The following is a 23,596-nucleotide window of genomic DNA, read 5'->3' as shown; positions in this document are numbered from 1 at the left end:
GACCCCGGCCCCAGCCGCCCGCACCCCACACCCAGCGGCTCCTCAGGCAGGACATGAAGGTAAGGCTCACGCCGAAGACCGACACCAGCAGGTCGCTGAGACTGATGTTGACGAGGAAGAGGTTGGTGGGCGTGCGGAGCCGCTTGAACTTATAGTAGAGCACCAGCACTAGCAAGTTGTTGCACAAGCCCAGCATGCCGATGGTGGCGACCAGCAGCGCCAGCAGCTCGTAGGTGCCGGCGCTGAAGAGGGGCCGCTCGCCCGGCACCTCCTGCTCGGGCGCCGCGGGCTCCAGGCGGCTGGAGGTGCCCGTGCCGTTCCCCGTCCTCTTACCGCGGTGAGCAGCACGTTTGTGGCGGGCATGTGGTTGTTGTCTCCTCTTCCTTAAAAATCCTCTGTGCGCTTTGTCTGGGCCACGGCTGCCGTCAGCAGCGCTTCCCTTACGGGGGCCGCGTTTGGGCAGACCTGCTCTGTGGCCAGCTCCGGGAAAAGGTAGAACCGATATTTAGGCTTCTTCCCCAGATGTCCTGCCAATGAAAACTCCTATTATGGCAATAGCGTCTTTCTCAGGAGGTTCCCCGCAGTGCTTACAGCTTGGCCCTAGGAGTTGGAACCCCACAAAGCGACCAGCAGCGTCATGGCCCGGGCAAACCTGTGGTGCGAGTGAACACTTTGTCAGCCATGGGGCAAGTAAGACACCACGGTTTCCACCGTGAAGTCATCTATTTTTATACCTTTGTGTCCAGTGTTTGTTGTACAGGAGTGCCCTAGCAGCCTGTGTACAGCTTTAGCTGGCGTTAGTCACGGTGTTGCCCTGAGCCCCAGCTATGTTAGGGTGGCTGTACTGTCTCCAAACCCAACCCAGTCCTGAGTGTTTCATAGGGAATTTTGCTCATCATGGTTCTACACTCAAAACACCTTGCCAGACCAAGCATCAGTTTTCCTTCCAGCAGGAAGACCTAATTTGTTTGCTTTAATATGTGCTGATATGTGACAGCCTTCATAAGGGCCCAAAGAAAACTTTCAGTTTAGGTCTATTCTTACTTTAGTTTTTAAAAACAAAAATCAGCTGTGAAAGCAACAGAATTTTAATGCATACATGTCTTATCAAAAAATAACTTTTTTTTTTCTTATACGCAGTGGTATTAAATGGTCTAGACTAAGGGTGAACTGCGACTGAAAACATGGACAGCTGAGGTTGGTTTGATGTCTTTCAAAACACAACTATGTGCAAATTATGGGCTTCTCACGGCAATAAATCTTATATGACAAATTACTGGTGTAATACAAGGCAGTAGGAATAAAGTCATAGGTCAGAAAAATAAAATGCTGATTAAAGTAACTATTCTTATCAATGTTAACTTTATTTACAATCCATGTTGTTAAATCCCATAAATAGCATGGAATCAGTAATTAAAACTTACTTCAAAAAGCAAGTTCAGTCTGTTTCTTCAGCATTGGCCTTCAGGGTTTTTCTCATTATAAAGGAAGGAGCAGCTTCCTTTCTCAAATCAATTATATGTTTTTTACCATAAAAGCTTTGTTTACAGAACACATGACCTTCCAGAATTTCCAGTAATAGACCACAGTACTTGAGCATGGGTTTTAGGAAAGGCATAACTTTGTCTTTTCTCATACACGAAAGAGATTTACCTGTGCATGACAGACCATGTGCAAAAATATTATGTCAGTGCACAGTCATGGGTTCATTTAGGACACTCACTGCATTCTAAAAGTCTAACAATGACTGGACCAAATTAATACTACACCTCATTAAGAACAAGACATCTCTATCTTCTGCCTCTAAAGGAAGATCTTAAATTGTGTATATTTTTGTCCCTGCAAAATGAGAGAATAGGTGGTAAGAAGAACAGGGGGAAAATGTAATTTAGTGAGTAGTACATGCCAGACAACATACTGTCCATTGGCAGATTCCATTATATACTTAGGGTTTCTAAGAGGTATTTCACTACAGCACCTGTCAGAAATACTCTCTCAATGTCTTTGAATTTATAGAACACAAGAGAACCCATAACTTGCATTTTACAAAGATCGTATCTCAGAATTCCTGGTTTGGGCTTTTTTGCAGCACAACTAAATAGATCCATAAATGTGCAATCTCTTCAATGCTTTATTTGCAATGGTCACATTATTAATACTGTCAAATTGCAAATGTTATTCAGGTGGTCTTGGATACTTCATGAGCAGAGTTCCATTTGTCTTCCATGCAATGTCACTTCTCATATGAGGCCCAACAAAAAGAAATGCTCTTTTATTGTATCATCAGGTCAAAGGCAAAGCTGGTAACAGAACCCCTGACCCAATTCTTGTCCAGCTTCTGTTTTGCCTAACTCAGTCTAGAAAAATGCAGCTATGGCTTTAATAATCTAATTCTTTAGTCAATCCTTTTCTGCTGAAAAAAGGATTTTACCTTTGCTTTTACTGTTGCATAATAGGATAGACCAGAACCCATTAGTAAAAGTATATTTGTGTGACTTACTAGAATTGCGTCAAAGTACTAAGCATGTATATAGCTGAGCTCATGGGATTAAAAAAATACAACAAGGAGCAGGAATAGAAGGTCCCCAGTCCTGTACTACAGAAACAGTCTCTGAAACTCCCAACAACTTCCTAGATCTCTTCTGCAGCAGTCCTATTAACATGTTGTCTGTTATGCACAATTCACATGGGGTGGAAGAATGCATTGGCAGTAAATTTTCAGGTGGCCAACATATGCATAAGGCAAACCTTAAAAGCCAGACTTGGAACTAATAATTCACAACTGGAAAGTTTGCAGATGCCTGGGACTGTCTTCAAAAGTTTTTAGTATTTAGTAATTTGAAATGTTTCAGCACACCAGAGATCAAGTGTCACATGTTAGAGCTGAAGAATCTGAAGCAGAGTAAAACTGTCAAAAGTCGCTGCTACTCTCTAAGGTTTGGTAGAAATAGAACCACTAACCATGACTCCCAGTACAATGGTCTAACTGCACCATTAAAAAGGCTTCTGCAGTGAGAACATTGTAGGGTGGAAAAAGAATGCTTTAAGGAAAAAGAATGCTTTAAGGCATTCAAGAGACAAAATAGGTATTTGTTTCTTGTTCACTGAGTTATGTGTTGCTTCCACTCATTTTCTTTGTTCTCTGTCTTGTACTAGTGTGCCTTTAAAGTCACAGGCTCTTTCCCATCTTTCCTGACAAGCAGAGAGTAAACAGGAAAGTCAAGCTTTTGTCCCTATTAAATACATCTGGTTTAGGAGTCAGATAGTGCTGGGGTTTTGCTGCCTGTTTTGAACTTTATAAACTTACTATTTCAAAGGACATGGTATAGAGCCAGAATGCAGGTCACTGAAAACCAAACCAAACCAAAGTTCCCAAAAACTCTGGCTACCTGGCTTCAGCTTTTTTATTTTTTACAGTGTTCTCCTGGCAATTTTTTTTCTTACACATTGTTTTTGCTATTCTTTAGCCTTAAAGGCAGATGAAAGCCAAGTGATTATTCACTGTATCTATATGTAGCTGCAGTGTGTATCTACAGAGCAAGGGTGAGTTTGTGGACAGAAGAAACCTTTCATCTGTTCCCAACCACTTGACATTAAAACAAGGCTTTTAATACATATGTACACTTGTTGATAATGCAATATGTAAGTAAAAAAACCCCCAAATGCACAACCCTAATGTCAAAGGTTTAAAGCTAGGGCTTCATCTTGCAGAACTTGTAATCCTATGTGTATAATCTAGTCCATATTGGGATGTGAACTCTAAAACTAAATAATAAAGCAGATAAAGTGCAAATGTTGCAAGAGTGTGCAGATATTCTGGGCTGAGAGAAATGCTTGGCCCAGACACAGTTCACTGAAGCAAGCACAGGGGTTCTCAGCAGGGGAGGGGGACCCAAGCAGGCAGGGAGGTGATGTCGAGCGGTCAGAGCATCTGTTGTGCAGTTGGAAGTTGGCTGCAGCCTGTTCCATGATGTGAACTCTGGTATACCTGACGTGCACAAAGAGCTGTACTAGCTGCAGGTGTGATTCATCTCACCTAAACGATGCATTTGAAGGTTAAGCACCTAAGACCAGTAAGATGAATCACTCTCTGGAAGTGTCTATTGACTGGCACATAAGGTGACTTGAATAACTAACTTTTAGATGCCTAAGTTAGGTGAGATGAACTTCATCTTGGCTAGACAAGCCTGTGTAGGACTGTGGTACATGCTCAGGCGGCAGATGCATATTGATGCCTCTGTGGCACTTGTTTCTTGCAGAGTAGATTAAAAGAAATGGTGATATATACTTGTGCCTGCTGACATCATACTGTCCTTGGTTGTACAGACACAGCTCATAGGGCAGCCTGAATTCTAAACACTAGCATTGTAAAGCCATTATGAGACCAGCAACGCCAGGTTTTGCAACAATAACACTGTGAAATTTGTTTGTGATATAAACTGTTTTTTTTCAAGGAATAACCTTGCATAGTAGTTCATACTTATGCTGCAGCTTCCTGTTAGTCTGACAAACATAAAGTGAAAGTGTTTACAAACTCACTGCTCTGTTGTCATTTTCCAGAGCCCAACATACAAATCAATATATAATTTATAGGAAATACAGTTTCTAAAACTATCACTTGGTCATTTCAGCTGCTGTTAGTACAGAGAGGAGCAGATGCACTTTATGGCAAGGAGTGTAATACTGCTCGTGGGGTGTTAATATCAAAAGCAAAGTGAAAAATTGAGCCAGTAGAAAAAAAGAGTGAGCTTATGTAAATGTCAACGTTTAAGTGCCCCTTAAACACTTTTTCATGGAAGAAATCTAGTTTTTACAATGCTAAAACTTATTACTTGCCCAGCTCCATACTGGTCAGAGAGTTCAGCCAGTCTGAAGTAGAGCAGCTCCATCCTGATTTGACTTAAACAGCCAGGTTTAATGGGATGTTTATAAGGAAGAAATAGCAAAGGATGGGTAAGCTTACCAAAAGAAAGCATCTTCAGGGACTGATTTTTTTTTTTTTTTTTCCTTGTTAAAGGGCTGGACTTCATCCAGATCAAAATTAGAGTCAGAAACAAAGTCTTTTATGTCCCAGAGCCTCTTTAGGGACAACTAAGGCCAGATAAGATCCACTGTGTTTTCTCTGGGCTGTTCTGAACCATCATTTTACTTGGGGAGAATTTGCTTCTGCATGAGACTGCCAGGAAGAGTGACTGGCAGCCTGGTACAGGCAGGAAAGGAGATCTGTCACCTTTTGCTGTTTGTCTTCTTCAGTAGCTTTGGGTTATTTTGTATGAGCCAACAAATTACATGGTCAGAATTTTAAAATTTGCATGGAATATCAGAGAATTATTGTAGTTATTGAGATAAAGATTGAAAATTACTGATTTTTCAAATGAGGTGCCAGTCCTGCAATGAACTTGCTGCAGCTCTTCTTTGCACCCATACAGACGTACATATCATTGTCTTTGTATCTGAGAGCTTCCAATGATTGAGACTAATAGGATTATGTGGTAAGAGTTGGGAGAGTCAACTTCTGAATAAACATCAGTTATATCATATTCCATATCCAGTGCTTTCCACACTATCAGTAATGGAGACAGTGAAGGAAATGCTTTTCATTCAGTTAATGCTACTGTAAGCCTACTAATGCAAGGACTTCCTGACTCATCAATTAAATATTGAATTTGCCTTTTAGACTTTGCTTATCTTCTAAAGCAATTCCTATCTTCTCTACTTTTTTTTTTTTCAGTCCACTCAGTCATCACATCTTATTTTAAATTATACTGTACTTTTTTTTTATTTTAAACATTGAAGACAACAGAATCAGCTGGTACTGAAAGCAGGGAATCCTCATTTGGGGTTTCTTTGTGTTTTCATTGTGGTACATAACATGAAGTTTCCACATGGGTTTTTGCAAGAGAACAAAACATAGCTTTCTGTTGTTAACCCTTCTGTCATGGATGCCAATACCTTTTATGAGCCTTAAACTACTGCTGGGAAATGAGAATATAACCTGATGTCATACAAGCTTAGATGACAGAGACTGGAAAAATTAATCGACAGGAAGCACAGCATAGCAAGAATTCAGCTGGAGACAGTATATCAAATACACCACAACTCTGACCAGCCACTGAGTACCTTGACACACAAAGGAAATAGTTTCCTTGAGAATTACTGTTGAAAACAGCAAAAATATATGCTCAAGCTATCCTTCCCTTTTCCAGGCATCACTGCTGCTTTTCTCTGCCACACTCTTCCTTCTTCTAATCAAAAGAAATGCTCATTGCAGTAGAGAAGAATTACCCAGAAACTTTTGTGTTCTTCCCCTTGAAATGATAGAATTTCAAGCTGTTGGATTGCTTGTGTTAGGTAGATATCATCAGACACCTCTTCCCCTGAAGAACTAGCTATTTCATGCAGAGATATTTCCATGCGTTATTTTTAGTAACTCTGTTTAATACCAATTAGTTGCTTTCCCTATATGTTTCAAAAATGTTGCTCAGCTGATACTCTGAGTTGGTGTGAAGACTATTGCCTTTATCTGTTTTGTTTTCTTTGAAGAAGTGACTTGAATATTCTTGAAACATGTCTGTTTGATATCAGTCCTCTAGATTGCCATAAGGAAATACAAAATATAATTTCTCCTTTTCTTTCAACTACAGAATCTCCACAGAGCTGAGACTCCACACTCAGGAATTCAAGAAAGCCTTGTCCAGTAAAGCTGGCATTAGCCTTGTGTGAAGTAATAGCAAAGTGGATCTGGAGATCAATAGTAAAGAACAATACAAAGAAATTGATCGGTGTGGTCTACAGAAAAGTGAGTTTAACAAATAGTCTGAAATTCATCCTTTGCCTATTATGGTATAGCTCAGTAACATGGCATCAGTATTCCTTAAAGATATTGAAAAGATGAAAAATGTGGATACGAATCACAAATATTATGCTGAGACCTAAAGGAAAGGAGAAGTAGGCAAGGAACAAAGATCCCTAGTAGGAGAATGTACCAACTAAATTAGTGAAGATATTCCGAGAACTGCTGAAAGGAAGAATAAGCCACACAAAGAGGCTTAAATTTTAACAGTTTGTGCAATTAACCTTTGGAACAAACATGTTGGATTCTCCATCTTTTTGTGTCTGAAGATCAACACTTGACACCTTACCACAAATTATACTTTATAACAAAGTTTGGGCTCAGTGTAGTAATAAATGGCTGGTATTTATTGGTCTCTAACAGAAAAGAGGTGAAAGTAGAGCTAAAGGTCTCTTCTGTCACAAATTACATGCGATAAAATGAAATAATCTCACATGCCAGTTTATTTAGTGATCCTGGTTCATGACCTAGGGGCACTCAGTGAGTAGGATTCTGCGATGTGATGGGATGTTGTGACATCCACAGTTCATTGCACTGTTTGCCAGCTTGAGGCGCTAAGCCAGGGTCTTTTTTTTTTTTTTTTATTCTGTAAAGTTTGGTATACCTGTCATGCAGCTGCATCTCACGTGAACTCATGTGGGAGTTTAAAGAACAAAGCAAGTCTTGGCTGTAAGAAGAGCTCTCCCTCTTATCTTGCTCTCTCCTAATAAAGGATGTCTGGAAAGAAGCATCATGATAAGGAGAGCTGCTCTGCTCTTGAAATGATTGATTTCAAGAATGCTTTGGAGCAATTCCAGAATCTAGTTGAAAAAATGATCATCCAGAAGACCCAGGAGAGTTCAGGCTTGTATACTAAAGATGATGGTAAGATATATTCAACTTGATGGAAAAGTGTAATTTTCACATGGAGAGAACATACCGTAGAGAGAAGACGATAAGAAAGACCTCAAATCAATGTTCTAACTGTAACTGTTTGATCTTTACAGAAAATAGAGAGATTGCAATAGGAGAGTTCTTTTCTCCTCCTATTAGGATTTCTGACCAAGTTACAAGGCCATGGTGATCACTCACAAAATATAATTGGTGGAGTTGCCCCATATAGAAGTCAGCATGATGCAATGTTTCTGTAAAAGCACAAACCCGATGAATTATGTAAATACACTTGCTAGTTGTAAATAATGGGGGTAAAATTTTGCTTTTCTCAATGCAAGTGGCTATTGCTGCTTGAAAGGATAAACTTTACCCCACGCACCATTCAGGTTCAAAAAAAAATCAGAATTATGGTAAGGAAGAGAAGAATACAGAAGTGAGGAATTTTTATCTATTCTTTTATCTGTTTCCTGTCATGCATTGCAAATTAGGTAGTTTTGAAAAGAGCAAATATTAAGACTTCTTTTTTCTTTTCAAATGCTTTAGTGAATAAAATGTGAGAAGCTGGAACTTGCACGTTATTGATATTGAATGAGAAATAAAACCAGAAGTAGGGTGGATAAGAAAGGGATCTATAGCTTACTGGTTTTAAACTGTGTGGACGTTGTTCTTCCCATACAGATGAGATAGACTATGATAAGTTCTATACAACCACACAAACACTTTTTGGTCCAGCAGTCAAGGATCAGAATATTCAGGCCTTTTTCAGGAAGATCGTCAGCAACCCTGATGAAAAGCCAGAATGGCTTGAGGTAAGGAATTCTAAAGTTTTATTAAATATAAATAATTAGAATTTTAAATGGTGACAATATTTATCTGTTGATTGTATGTTGTTCACGAGTCTGTTGTTCATGAGCTCCATGGCATAATGAGGCACTCTCTTGTTGTTATTTATTCTAGCTGCCTGAAGCCTGGGTGTGTCCTGGTCTTCAGAACTACTTCAGTGATGTGCATTGTCCTCAGGCTTCTTGACAAAATGCAAAATCTCTTAAACTACAGTATGCCATTTGTGCTCTGAGGATAAGCCTGTCTTTAGCTAAACCTTCAGAAATGCTTCCTCTTTTTGCTCCTTTCCTCTCTTTTCTCTTTCCTCTGCTTCCTTGCCTTTCTCTTCCCCTGTTCACAGCATAAATCTGGACCTTATTTTGAATTTGAAGCATTAAAGGTAGGGCAGGATTTTAGTCGAGTTTTGTAACCAGAGAATTCTGCATATATTATTTGGTCCTGTAGGTGAATGAGATCCATGTAATCAATTTTTCAGTCTCTAATGGTGGTAAATAGCAAACCTGTGTAAAAAGCATGTAAGAATGAGGTAACTATGAAATGGTAGATCCGGTTTACCCTCTTTGCATCTGTCTGCACATGTCTTAAGGATTTCCTCTGCCAGAGTTGCAAATGCACTCTGTGTTTAATATCCCTTCCTGGATTTTTAATCTACCCCATTTGTAAGTTATTTCTGAATCTGCCTAAAAAGCTTATCTCCATAGCATCCAGTTCTTCACATTTTGTGAAAAAGTACTTTCTCAGGGATTTTTTAAACATGGTGCTCTTTTTTATTTGCGTGTTGCACATTGAAAAATGAGCACTTGCTCTAGAAATGTGTCTTTTATGAAGATGTTTCCCATGGGTAGTGTTTCAAGCAACTGTTCTATAAAAATTACTGGTTCTTAGATTGTTAGAGCCAATCCTTATCAAGGGCACTTGATTATTACTACATGATTTTTTTCTTTGTTTCTTACCCAAAGACAGAATGGTGCAGAAGGGACAGAATTTGCAGCACACAATGACTTTCCTATGATAGCATAGGTGGCATTGCATACATGGCAAGTCCTTGCTGGACTTAAAGTCTTATGGCAGGGTATTAGCAAGTGACATGAACTACAAATTTGTCAGCATATTTACATTTTATGTTACTCTGGAACATCATGCTAATATTGGAACCTTGAAGATACCCAACACTTGTTTCTTACATGTTATCAACAATTGCTATCAAGTAATTTCCTAATATCATCCTAAAAACGGTGTGTTCAGCCATTTCTATTTAATGTTCTGTATGGGAACATTTCTGGTTACTGCCTTTCTTAACCATTGTTTTTGATTATAGTGTCACATTGTTCACGGATTTTGCTCATGTCAGGCATTAAAGATTTCCTTCAGGAAGGGCTTGGGGCAAATCTGGAAAATAGCTGACAGTCTGAAGGACTGATTGTCCTTCGTTTAGAGTAGCAGAACAGTAGCAAATTATGTTCAGGCTCATTTGTTTATAAGAGAACTAAGGGAAGCTCTGTATGTTTACTGGAGTGCATATCATTTACTCCAAAACCTTACTGAGTTTCCAATGGAGTCAGACTAGTTTACCAAATTGCATAATTACATAAATAATTTGGCTGCATAATTACACAAGCAAGCACGGCATGGGATGTAATAAAATAGGTGAAAACCCTTTAGTTTCCTTATGAAATCTGTGCATGATTTGCTTGGGATAAAAATCCCCAGAACCTGTTCTATGAGCATTTCTCAAATTTTACCAAGTGTGAGCTCACTGATGACAGCCTTTTAATATGCCTTGTGTATAAACTTTCTTTCTTGAAAAAAGTGGAGTGTGGTATACAATGAATCTTCAGCATCTCACATCATGCATTTCATGTACAGATGGATATCTTCTGAGCCTATACTGAGTGGTGTAGGGAATGAAACAGAAATATTTACTATTTTTCTATTCAAAAGAATCCTGATCAAAGTGTTAATCTGGGTTTTTTTTTCCTTTATTGTCTTTTTGCGGGGCAGAAATGTTTAACATAAAGTAACTGGAAATTCATCCATGACAGAAGTCATAATTCAGTTGTAAAATAGACAAAGATCAGACTATTTGAATCAGACTCAATGTTGTATTTATTTCTTTACCTTGGCACAGCCTTATCCAGCACAGTTTGAAATACCGTACAGCACTGAAAAGCTGCAGTGGGTTTTTTGCTTTTTTGTTTTCTTTCTGTTTGGTGAGTAATCTGATGGTCTGTATGTATTACAAGCTATCTGTACATTATGGAATATAAAGCCAAGCTCCGTTCAAGTAAAAAAAAAAAAAAAGAAAATTTGGTTTATTAGTAGTCTAGGTAGAGAGGGAGCAACAAAAACTTCATTAAGAAAACTACTGACTCCTGGAATTCTTCAGGCTTAGTTTACATGGAAACAGAATTGATCATTTGCCAAATTTACATCAGCCATAAGTTCAGCATCAGATTTTGATCTCTGTAATTGTGGAAGCATCCTATCCATAATGATTGGATCAAAACACATCCTTCCAAGATTATTTGAATGGGTTCCAACAAAATAAAATGTGATTGGTTTGTGTCCTACATATTATGTGATGGTGGCATTTTAAAATTTTGTTTCTCTGACAAACACTACAGTTCCAAAATGCTTCAGGTAGTTCTGGAAAGTTACTACTGTCAGGAATGAAGGCAGTGTTCTGACTGGCTAACTTTGCCAGAGATGTACAAGTATAGGTATATACAACTCTAAATTCTTTTCATCTGTTTTTAACCTCTTGACAATCAAAGATGTCCGCGTGTAGTTACTGATGAGGGTCATAGACACTTTTTTTCTTCCACTCATATCTGTAGCTCTTCTTTTGTTTTATTATTTCTAAGTTGAGTCTATTTAACCTTTGGCCAGACTAAATTCCACTTGCTTTTCTCATACTCCTTAGTCTTTTCATTCCTTTTAAATGAAGGTTTTCTTTTTCTGAAAAAAACAAAAACAAGCACTCAAAGAAAACCCCAACAGCAATACACACACACACAAAACACCCACAAAACAAAACCAAACCAAAAAACAACTGCAAATCTGCTCTTTTACATGCTTTAAAACTCTGTTGAAATTATTATTGGCCTTTTAAGACTGGAAAGTATTTTAAGTAATCCAGCTGAGACTAGCTGTTGTTTGAGAGAGATAATGAAAGAGACAAAAAGGCCTTCCTTACTTGATACATCCATTCTTATAATGTTCATTACTCTACTAGTTCTATTAGACAAATCCTATTTATTAACTGCAGCTTGGACATACCTTTCATGACCTCCTGTGAACAATGGAAGTAGCCTTGATTTTCTTTCAGCTGACTTTTTATCACTTAATTTTTCAAATGTATCATTAATAAGACTTACTATCTGTAATATCCTCAACAGCCATCATGCTTTCTGCTGTCTGTGCTCCAGTTTTCTAATGATTTTTTTCTAGATGTCCTGTATTTCAACCTCATTCTTCTGAGTTCGCCTGCTCCTTTTAGTACTGCTGAGAATGCCCTCAATCTCAAAAGTCAAGAAAGAGGGATACACCTCACTTTGTTCCTTTGATATGTCTGTTTTATCATTTCTCTCTCTCTCTCTCTCTCACCTTAGCCCCCTTCCCAGAACTCTATCCCTGATGCTTTGTTCCTCTTTTCCTAGTATAACAGATCTAATTTTTTTCAAATTTATCTCTCCATATCTGGCCTCTCTTTAGCTTGACAAAATCTTCCGAGTTTATTTCCACAACCTAGAAAATTATGGTCTTGTGTGACTGTTCCTATTTCTTTAACTTACTGATATTTCTCTTTTTCAAGTCCTTCATGTTCAAGGATTTCCTAGGTATCCAGCAGTCTCCACAACAGTACACCATGTACAAAGGATAGTTTTTTATTTTAAAAAAAATTAAGGTTATTTTAAATCATCTCTAGTTAAATTAGGATCAGCCCTTTGTCATTTGCTGGCTTCACAGTTTAAAAGGCTTATCCTGGACAGCCCAACAGCTATCATTTATTAGTGACTTGGGAGGTTTACCTCTGAATCGCCTTCTCAAAGGTAGTTAGCTCTTAGAAAGCTGTATTTTTTTGGAGATAAACATCTGAAGTATGTGTAACTTGCATTTTATTTCACCATCAATATCTTGTAGACATTATGGGCTGGGGCTTGTTGGGACCTCCTGTGTCCATGTTGGAGTCAGCAGAAGCCATTTCCGCAGCTGTAAGGGATTTCTAGGATGCTGTTTCTTTGGGCAGTGTCCTGCCTTCTGGGCAGGAGCGAAAGTGGCACTGTCTCATGTCTGCAGGAAGTGCGACAGGACACACCTACATGTGCACTGAGAACTTTCCTCTCTGCTGGTTTTAGGGCAGCTGCTGCCCAACCACTGCACCTGGCATCCTGTCAGGACTCTGGAGGGACCTGATGCTGGATAAGCCTATCCTTAAACAAAAAGTCCTCTTACCAAAACCTTAGTCCCCAGAAAGCTGACCGGCCTGTTCTCTGCTGGGAAATGGGTACATACAATTAAGAAGGCAAAATGTCACTCCTTTCAATAAGGGAAAGCGAAAAGATCCACAGAAGTACAAGACAACTAGCCTCTCTGTTTGGATACAGGATGGAAAGACAAGGTGATAGGACAAGAAATTAGAAATAGGAATGTAAGGGACTGTGGTAGATAATGTATTCACTGAGGATGTATAATAGCTAATAATTGTGTATATGGAAAGGAGGGAGCTGTGAAGTGAAAGATGAAGAGTAATGTGTGAGAATATTTTTTTGAAAGATGTACATCTGAGTGTCTCAAAGAATGAAAATGGGAGCTCTGTTGTATAACATGGAAAATATTGAACTCGAATAAAATACAACATTTTGTCTCCCATCCAAAGGGGCATTGCTTTTAAAACTCATGAAAGGAAGTATACATAATGTCCATATTATGAGAAAGAAGTTAAAAAAATTTGTACATCTGAGTGGGACTAATTTCCTAAAGAAATTACTAAACTGCTTTTGGGTACAGAGCTTGAGATTTGTAGAGCATTTCAGCTGAAAATTTCACACCCTGGAGCAGAAATAAGCTACTTATCTGCCTGTCCTGTGCAAGGATCTTCCTCATGTTCAGTACAGGTAGAACATTGCCATACATAGGGAGATGGCCAAAAAAGAATTTTTAAAAATAGTCATTATATTACCTTTTTTTTCCAGCAAATGGGAATCTACATATCTTTATGGAAAAGCTCTTCTGTGTAGGCTAAACCACTATGCTACATTGAATGTCTCAGTGTCGCGGGTTCGGTTTTAACCGGGCAGAAACACCAATTTAGTGTAGTGGTTTGGTCCAAAATACTCATTACTGTTTATCTGCTGTGAGATAAGAATTAGGAGAAATGCAAAACAGGCACCAAACTTGAAAGAATATAAAGAAGTTTATTAACAGACCTAAAAGAAGAAAAAAAAAAAAAAAAATTATACCACCTTCAGAACTCTCCTCCTCCCCCCACCTTCCTCCCTTCTCCCACTGACAATGTGAAAAGACAACCCTTAAGATGTTCAGTCTGTTTACCACTTCCATAATAACCTTGTTCAGTCCATTTAGAAAGAGAAGTCTCTTCTTGCTCATGCTATGAAAACATTATCACAACGAGACAGCCGCCCACTTCCAAATATTGTTCAGTCCATTTAGGAAGAGGAGTCTCTCTGCCTGCGTGTGAGTCCTTTCCCCCGACTTGCAGCTTTTCCCGCAACTGCTTTCGAGGGTCCACTCTTGAAGTTTTTTGGGGTACAATTTTAAGGTTGAGCCGTTCAGAAACAAAAACAGAGGCCCTTCTCCTTCCCTGGGAGCAAAGGGTCTTCATCATCTTCATCGTTAGGACTATCTCTGGGAGCATCTCTAGGGACTGAGGTTTTCTCCTTTCCCGTTTGGAGCAAAAGTCCTCATCTGGTTCATCTCTAGGGACTGAGGTTTTCTCCTTTCCCATTTGGAGCAAAAGTCCTCATCTGGTTCATCTCTAGGGACTGAGGTTTTCTCCTCTCCCATTTGGAGCAAAAGTCCTCATCTGGTTCATCTCTAGGGACTGAGGTTTTCTCCTTTCCCATTTGGAGCAAAAAGTCCTCATCTGGTCCATCTCTCCCTGTCCAAACTTCTCATGAAATTACAGCTGCGTCAGCATCTGCCTATCTCAGCGCAGGTGCTTTTGCTCACGAGTTGAACACTCCACCCCCCATATCTTCATGAAATTACAACAGGATACTCTGATATATCATAGCTTCACAACAGAATTTCAGCTTTAAGCAGCTGGGCCCCACACGGGGCCCGCAGCCACCTGTCCCAGCGCCGGAAACGAGAGAGAGCTTGGAGGGGGAGTTTGTCTATTCTTAAATGTGGATCACAGAGGTGGTCACAACTTTAAGTGGCTTAGAGAATTGTCCATATTCAAACTGGCCAGCTGATAGGTTCTATCAGTTCCCAGAGGAAACTGTAAGCACCCCTTAGCAAGGACGTCCCTTCCGGGACTATGCTTGCTAACCTATGACACTCAGTTTATAAATACGGAGTCATCTGTTTTGTCTTCCTTTTGGTAGTTTTTTTTCCTAGTTGAGGTAGGTAGAACTGGAAAACAAAAATTGAATATGGTTATTTACAAACAATCATTACAAAGCAAATCTGTACTAACAACTTTAAAAAAATTGATGGGCTGTATTCCTAGAAGCCTGGTGTAAGCTGACTTCTTTGCAAACATTGAAGAAAGGTTGTGCCTGAATATCAGATCTCAGCAGTCTAAAGTCATACTGACAACTAATGGTTAAAGGAAATAATACTGAGGTAATTACTCAAAGAATATTAAATTATTAAAGTGTGAGATAACTATTTGACTTTATACATATTTCTTCCAGAAGTAGTTTTGCAATAAATTACTTGCTTAGTTCTATTTTGTTTTGTTTAGATTTTTGGCTGTTTCCTAGGAGAAGATGATGGCACGTCTTCCCCCTCGAAAGAAAGCATGGTTTTGCTTGTATCTGAAAAACAGCAGATTACTCATTCAGGTGACATACTTCATCTTATATCAAAAATTTTTTTTCTAATGCAGTTTTCTAATGCTGCTCACTTTCTTGAAAGTACAGTGATAAGATCACATCTGCCTTTGCTTGTTCATGCTGCTTCTTCTGTGTTCCAAAATACATGGGTTTTTACTAAACGTGGAACACTCCCCTGCTGCATTTCCCAGTTCTCCATATTCCTAAATTATTTTGAAATGATGAATTTTTCTCAACCAGACTATTTATTTATGTAGTTACTCGTCTTTCGGCATTTTTTGAAAAAATGGAGGAAGAACTGGCACATCCAGAACACATTAATGATATTTAGAAATGCAGCATAATTAATTAAACCAAGTATAGGATAATATATGATATATTTCATCACTGCCTTGCATTTGGTACCAAAATGCATTTCAGGAAGAGAAAATATTCTTACTCTTATAGTTCTATTTGTTTATGTTTTTCTTACTATTACAGTTCTATTTGTTGTTTTCTATGTCTGTAAGATTAATATTTTGTCATTGACAGTTGTCAAGAGAAAAGATGTCGTTAAGGGTATAGTGAAGGTGCCCCTTCTGCATTTCACAGTAACAGCCTCTCAGAGAGGAGTGCTAACTGTTTTTAGCAAACAGGTAATTCTAAATCAAATTCTTTTATTATTGCATTAGGCAGTACCTAAGGGAACTGAGTGGACTGTGACCTAGCATTCAAATTTTCTCGTAAAAAAACCTAGATAAAGGTTTCTCGTAAAAAAACTTTCTTATCAAAGTTAACTTTTTCTATATTTTTAAGTATATTAGGAAATATACATTGTTCTTGTCAATTATAAACCTACTAGACAGTCCACAAAAGTTGATAGAAGGTAGAGATGGCTAGTAATAGACATTGTTCATAGAAATTAATTTAATAGAAAATGATCTGCATTTCTGTTTAGAAAAGGTTTCCCTTAATAGAAAATATGCTATTAGAATTAACTTTTAGGTATAGAGTGGAAATCAGAGAATTAACTGTTTTCTACAGCTACAGAAAATATCTAGAATGGATAGACAGTTGTTTGCAATTAAGTTTTATTCAATACAGCAACATCTAGAAGCTTGAAAGTCGTGAGTTTTACAACAATCTGCATGACACTGGCTCACAGTTAGTTCCCTCATCAGTAAACTGTAAGGAGATCTGTACCATTTTAAGTACAAATTCAGGCTTAAGATGCTGTTAAACTAAAATTTGCAAATTAATCTCCCAGATACTACTGTTTAGAGGTATGCACTTGTAGATGCTATGAGGTACATCACACATCTGTGCCCACTGGTACTTTATATTTGTACAATTTTAATGCAACCAGTTTCTTTAAAGTTATTTCAGACAGTGTAGTAAAGCTTTAAAGCAGCACTAATGCTTTCTAGGGGTTTTAGCTAATTAGTGCATAATGGTTATGACAGGAGCGTTTAAACCAAGAAAGGACTCCTGCGGATGATTAAATAACAAATCAGTGGTGCAGTTTTGTTAAATGCTGAAATAATTTATTTGAAAGCCTGTCCTCCAGAACATTATCCCTCTTATGTACCTATGAAAAATCATTTCCCAAAGTATAAGATTAAAAATAGCTCTCTTCCCTGCCCACTACCTCCCCATGCTATTTTCAAGTTGAATTGCCACCTCCTCATAGGCTGGAGTGATGTTATCTGACATCACTGACTGCAGTATAAATGATTTTACACCCAGCTGCTTAACACAGTGAATCAGGAACCTCAAATCCCACTTATAAAACTATGTTCTGAAATTGACTAAGGCATTACGACAGCCTCAAGATGTGCCAGGATAGGATTAGATTGGCTATTAGGAATAATTTCTTTACCCAAAGGGTTGTCAAGCATTGGAACTGCCGAGGAAAGTGGCTGAGATACCTATCCTGGAGGTATTCAAAAGATGTGTAGAAGTGGCTACTGGGGACATGGTCTAGGGGTAGACTTGGCAGTGTTAGTTTTACAGTTGGACTTGATCATCTTAAAGATCTCTTCAAGCCTTAATTATTCTATGATTCCATGATTCTGTTTGAGGGCTTAGCACTGCTTTCTGCAACAAACATGGGCCTAATATGCCTCAACACCTGCATACAGCTCTACACCATCAACTACTTCCATCTTACTCCAGAATATGAGACTTACCTTTCTCAGGTTCTCAGACATGGATACTGCCTTGACCAGCACGTAAGACCTGTAGGAGTAGGCAGCCTTAAGGACATACTCTCGTTACTACAGATAAAGCCAAGGCTGGTAACAGGGCATGGATATCCATCCTTTGATTAGCAGTACTCTTAAACTCTGCTCAAAGACTCTCCATGAGGACACTTGGCATCTCACTTTTATGGGAAGAAAAGCTTTGATCCTAACTTCTTGGTTTATGAAATGTCGAATTGCTGGGATGGGTATGAGGTGCCATTGAATAATTACTGATCAGGGGCAGGGGCAAGAGGAGGTGGAAAACCATTTGTGGGTGTTTCAGAAGGGAAAAGTTTGAAACTGCTTTTGAAAACTTAGTAGTTTTGTTAAAGTGCATAGAAGGGTAACCCTGTCTCTGTTGGATGATGGTGACACTTTAAACTCTTCAGGTTTTGAGCCACATGTTACACTGCCCACCAACAGTTACCTTTGGTGAAAGATGCTGTACCAATGTGGGTATTCCTTTTTGCAGCCTGAAGTGCTGCCTCTGCCAGGGATTTTGCTGGCACTAGTTGATATGACATCTGGGCCAGCATTAGCTTGGGTTTCTGTATGACTCATCCTATCTCTCACAGGAGCTGATGCTGTTCTAGCTGTCAATAACCATTAAAAGCACAATTCCATCAGAAGGCCAGCTGATCTATATTCCATTGTAAAAATGAGTATTTTTTACTTATTTTGCTCACTCCAACATCTCAATGTAAAAACCCCAAACTGAACAAGAAACTATGAAACAACTGTGAGAGAAATAGAAGTTTTAAGTTTTTCGCTATATAAAAGGGAGCAGGCAGCCGGCAGGTTAAGGATCTTTTTCAGATCTTAACCACCTACTCTTTCAGTTGGCAATTATTGTTCTGATCTGCCTGTGAAGAGGAGAGATGACTTTGTTTAGACTTCTAATTTAAGAACTTACTTGTTATTTTGACCGTATCATTTTTGATTTTTCAGATGAAGGTTCTGGCAACCATCAATGTTGAAGTAAGTTCTTTTTTTTCTCCGTCCTGTTAAATAATTTTAAGTAAAAATCAGCATGTACTAAATAGAAATAGTTAGAAACTGAGCATTATTCTAATGCCACATTTAACTTTGAGACTTCTGCATGATTTGTCATAGGGTGCTGTAGGTCGAATAGTTTCAATTTATTCCTTCCGGTTATAGAAACAATTGAGTAACTTGATTTCTTTCCTCTGATAAATGAAACCTCAGATAAATGCTACTTTTACTACCAAATCATCCTTTATCCATTACCTGGCTAGAATTTTTTCTTCTAAAATCCAAAACTTCAATTGTCACTTTAAAATTAAAATAAGTAAAATTTTAAACTTGTTAATCAAAAACAGTTCTATATTTTGCTAGTTAGATGATTGACTACACAGTATATACATTAAAACCTCATTTTTACCCTGGGAGTAATAGAAGTACTCCACAGCAGAGGCCCTACTATTTGAAGTCAGAAAACAGCTCTGGGCCTGAGTTGCGTTCAGTTTTTACAAGGGCTAATCTGACCTGTGGAATTAGTGCAGAGAGGTACCTGTGAGAAATATTCTTGAGACCCGTTGACTTTTGGAAACTTTGACTAGAATTAGAGCTTCTCCTGCAGGTGTGCTACAGGAGTAAATTTTAGTTGTTCCTGCTTTGCTTGTAGGAGCCATTTTCCCCAATCCAAATATGCAAAGGTAGGATGTCCCCCAGAGATGCCAAGGGGAAGAAGCTGGAAGAAGCTGGAGTGCTAGCCTAATGCTGCAGTGGGCTTCATTGTCCCTTTCCTTTCTGAGCACTGAGCACTGAGCACTTGTCTTAAAATGGTTCCTCAATGAATGTGAAGAGTTTTTTGCTGCGAAAGTAGGACAGTATTTTGCAGCTGTGGCAGTATTGGTCACCATTGAAGGAGATTTTTGCCATAAGAAGTGTGAAAGAAATGTTTAACATAATGTATGTTTAACGTAATGATATCTTTCAGTATAATGGTGTAATACTGTAATTGTTAGGATTGTGATTCCAAACAAATACAACACTAAAACTCATAGTTTTAGTATTTGTGAGCATCCTCTTGTTTCAGCTCTGTGTCAGATCTGTGTGGGCTACCCTGATCTGCTGTCACTGTTGTTACGGGCCACACTCCCATCCTTTCCCAGCTGAGATGTTTCCACTTTTTCAGCCTTTCCTAGAGACAGGAAGAAGTAGGTTTAAAACAATTTGGATTCCTCTCCGTCTTTGGGATGGAGGATCATTGCTCCTGGGGATCATTCGATCAGTTGAGGTCATTACTGCTGAACATGACAGTCTCTACTGTAGCGCATAAAGTCTTTCGGGGGAAAATCTTTGGTATCCCAGGGACATTTGATTGACTGGGGAGCTGACAGTGAAAAGGAAGGAGAAACCCATGCCCACAACCCTATGAAATCCCTCTATGTCTCAAAGATTTTATGGTATTTTGTGATGTCATTTTACTTTTGCTGAAGTTATTATATTCACTTTTTTTTGTATCAAAGTTATGAAATTTTCAGATGGCTTAGTTAAAAATTACCCTTTTCTGCTTTGTGCTCTGCCTTGTCTTATGGAATTGGAATTTTTATCTAATATTCTTATTTAAGTGTTTGCATTGAATATTCCTGCCCTTGTTCAATCGAATTTTTTCTCATCTTTCCTCTAACTACTGCACTGGCAAGAGAATTAAAAGGGCTTTTATTGGACTTGAGGTCCCTGAAATTTTTGATGGTTATTGAAAGATTTTGATGCTTGTAGGACATAATATTTTAAGCTATGTTGTTCTTTAAATATAAATTCCCGAATTGAAATGAAATAAAATTCTGTATTTCTTTGAGATAATAAATACCACTTTCCAGACAGTTGAAATGTATGATGCTAATAAATTTATTAACTTGGGGATTCTTTGAGAGATTTATCTTTAGAATTTGGTCACAGTTTTTCTAATGTAAAGCATGCTTATAAAAATGGAAGCTTTGCATCTTAATAGCTTTTATCTAAACTCTTACTAAAAATCAAAGCACAATATCTTATGTGAGTGTAAATCATCACCCACCAGGTACTTATTAAAGATACGGTGAACAATACTAGTTGAAGACTTCAGCACCAAATGATCATAATGTACAGCTATGAATGATAGCTTATGATTAATATCTAAATAGCTAAACAGAGAAGGATGACTTTGCCTTTCAGGGCTTACATTTCACTTCTGATATGCAGAAATAATAGTACCTTCTTCTCTCACTATAATTATTATGCCATTTTCAACTGTTTTAACATCATCAATACTGGCATGAACAGCTAATTGATGAAGCTATGTATTTGTGTGCATCTTCTTGGAAATGAAGTAAGGTACTGAATTCAGGACTTATTCAGAGATAAGTTATCAGACTAGAAACATTCTGTCGATTGACAAACAGCGATGTGTGTAGAGGGTGGCTTATAGATTGCAACAATCCTTGTACTCCTGTGCTTTCTTCCATTCAGTGTCCTCATTTTTGAGGTGTTTCAGAATAGAGACCCACTCAAGCAGAGTGACAGTGGTCTTGGCCCTGAGGATATTAGGCCAGAAAGACTGTGAAACACAGTAGCGCTAGAAATAAAATCCAGTGGACTGCAGCCATCAGAGCTCTCCTAGAATCATGATGGTATAAATGGAACATGAACTATGGGTACATTTGTTACAGGGATGTTATGGAGAACAGATCACTTCAAGAAAAACTGATTTCATTTCTTGATGAGATTATGTGTGAAGAGTAGAGGCATAAATATAATACACTTAAAACTCTGTACAGTATTTGATTTGGCACCACACAACCTTCTGTTTTAAAGTATGACCACTGGGGAAAACAAACCCCACCAGAGTGTATTGATTAACAATTGTCCAGCTGACAGGTCCCAAAGATAATAGTCAGCATAGAATCATTGCTGAATGATGATGGGAATACTGGTAGTAAATAAACCACTCCTTTCAAAAATGGAAATAAAATGTCTTTTAAATATTGTGTAGAAAAGCACAAACAAATCCAATGGATAAGCCAGACAAAGTGAAACAGAAGCTGTATTGAAAACAAGAGAGGAAAGATAAGAGCCCTTGAGTGACAGGATAGAAAAAGAAAATAATGAAAAGGTTGATCTGGTGCAGCTGCCTAGTTTGTCTGTCAAGTATGGCAGCACTAAGAAGAGAAGTTCTTACAACCTTTCCTCTAAAGCTGAAACCTGTTACTTTGACTGCATCATCACAAGCCAACACAAGAAACTAGTGACTTAACTACAAATGTAAAATCATCTTTTTCAAGCCATTTAGTCATTTTTATATGATACTGTTATAAGGACCTCAAAAAGCCACAGTTAACAAATTCTCCCATATGAATTACCAAAACAATCCACAAGGCCTCTGCAGGACTGACATTTTCCACGTTTATTTTAGTAAAGGGCACAAAAAAATCCTTGTAAATGTATTACCACTTGCCCACAGATCATTAGGAAGAAAAGAAGCTTTCTCCTGAAACAGTGTTGACATCCTCTGTCAGGATTTTGGATCCTTTACACTAAGAGCAAAATCAATATTGTGTACAACAATGGAAATAAAAGTAGAAGCATTGGGAGTCTGATCTATACTTTGCAAGAGAAATTGTTTTACATTAATACCTGTATAATAGGAGGTATACTTGACCAATGGCTTAATATGGGCTTATGTATATATTTGTAAATATTTGATCTACCTGTTGCAAAAATTAAAATTATTTAACAAAGTTGCTTATTTTCATAAAAATTCATTTCAATGGGATTTTGTTTTTATAGCTGAAATTTTGACTGGTTTTAAATTTCTTTTGTTTCAAACCAAATTGTATCCAGGTAAAAGCTTAATCTGCTTTACTATGGATATCTGAGCTTGCTCAGGGTGCTTTTCCAGTGTCATTACAGTTCAACTAACAGTATATGTGTATTGTGTCCTCTCATGTGAAACATTTGTGCCTCTGAAGTGAGTCATTAATAATAGAGGTTGAGCCTGGTGCCTCTGTAACTTCATGTATGAGCTATTCCTGGAGTTAGAACTTTGAGTGGGGCTAAACCTAGTAGGTGCTAGTGCAGAGTATACATGGTTTATGTAGAAGTGGTTTAAAATATGTACTTACATGATAGAGAAGTTAATAAATTTACAGAGAAAATCCTTCTTTAGCTACTCTTTTTATTTTCATCAGGATACTGCTTGGATCACTGGATGTGATTTCCTGCCTAATCTGAAATATGTCGTGGCTGTAACTGAATGCACAGTCATTCTCTGGGACTATAAATCAAAAGAGAGACAGGTATATGTTAGATCAGACAAATGCCAAGATGAAACCTGAAAGTTGATCAGTCTTTGTTTCTGATATGCATTCACATCGCTTTGGTCTAACAGGTTGAAGGCTTTTAACTTTTTTCTTTGTAGGAACTCAGTGAAACAGTGGAATTTACACTAAAGGAGGAATACTCTTTACACACCAAATGGAATTAATAAAGTATAATAAAAGTTTGGAAGAAAAAGAAAAATTTTACACTATAGTGCAAACAAACCCCCAAAGAATTTATTTTCCATGTGTACCTAATGCACACATGTGCACCTGTATATCTAATATGTGTGCATGGACATATATATATTTCAGAATCTGTTAAGAATCAAGGAACAGATTTTCCAAGGAATATAACATAGGTTCTTTTTGAGGTAACTTCCGGTTTTAAAGAAAATATTTTTTCATATCCTGTATTTTGTTCAGGACTTTCTAAGACCAAAAACATTTTGATGTTAA

At 38.0% G+C, this 23,596-nt stretch overlaps 2 protein-coding genes across 12 annotated transcripts in view; one reads left to right on the top strand and one right to left on the bottom strand.

Annotated features, from left to right (window-relative positions):
• OPN3 (opsin 3) overlaps positions 1-683 on the bottom strand; it is an 18,858-nt gene extending 18,175 nt beyond the window's left edge. Inside the window, exons 1-2 of the mRNA XM_017736362.1 lie at positions 653-683; positions 4-480 (exon numbers count right to left, since the gene is read on the bottom strand). Coding sequence (XP_017591851.1) covers positions 4-480; positions 653-683 — 508 coding nt within the window. The remainder of the gene's footprint in view (positions 1-3; positions 481-652) is intronic.
• WDR64 (WD repeat domain 64) overlaps positions 1-23,596 on the top strand; it is a 71,777-nt gene continuing 48,181 nt past the window's right edge. For 5 of the 11 annotated variants that reach the window (XR_001862575.1, XM_017736367.1, XM_017736368.1 and 2 more), the window contains exons 1-9: positions 321-337; positions 1,141-1,197; positions 6,645-6,799; positions 7,566-7,717; positions 8,405-8,535; positions 15,504-15,603; positions 16,126-16,229; positions 18,765-18,794; positions 23,009-23,116. Coding sequence is in view for 10 of the 11 variants with exons in the window: in XM_017736367.1 (XP_017591856.1) it covers positions 7,567-7,717; positions 8,405-8,535; positions 15,504-15,603; positions 16,126-16,229; positions 18,765-18,794; positions 23,009-23,116 (624 nt within the window). In the remaining variant the exon portion in view is untranslated. Of the gene's footprint in view, positions 60-320; positions 338-1,140; positions 1,198-6,644; positions 6,800-7,565; positions 7,718-8,404; positions 8,536-15,062; positions 15,160-15,266; positions 15,383-15,503; positions 15,604-16,125; positions 16,230-18,764; positions 18,795-23,008; positions 23,117-23,596 lie in introns of those variants that run through there. The other 6 variants (XM_017736365.1, XM_017736366.1, XM_017736370.1 and 3 more) reach the window with 6 other exon arrangements.

This window comes from Corvus brachyrhynchos, unplaced genomic scaffold (genome assembly GCF_000691975.1).
Source record: "Corvus brachyrhynchos isolate BGI_N302 unplaced genomic scaffold, ASM69197v1 scaffold595, whole genome shotgun sequence".
Taxonomy (NCBI): Eukaryota; Metazoa; Chordata; class Aves; order Passeriformes; family Corvidae; genus Corvus; species Corvus brachyrhynchos.
This window is presented reverse-complemented; position numbering and strand designations above follow the sequence as displayed.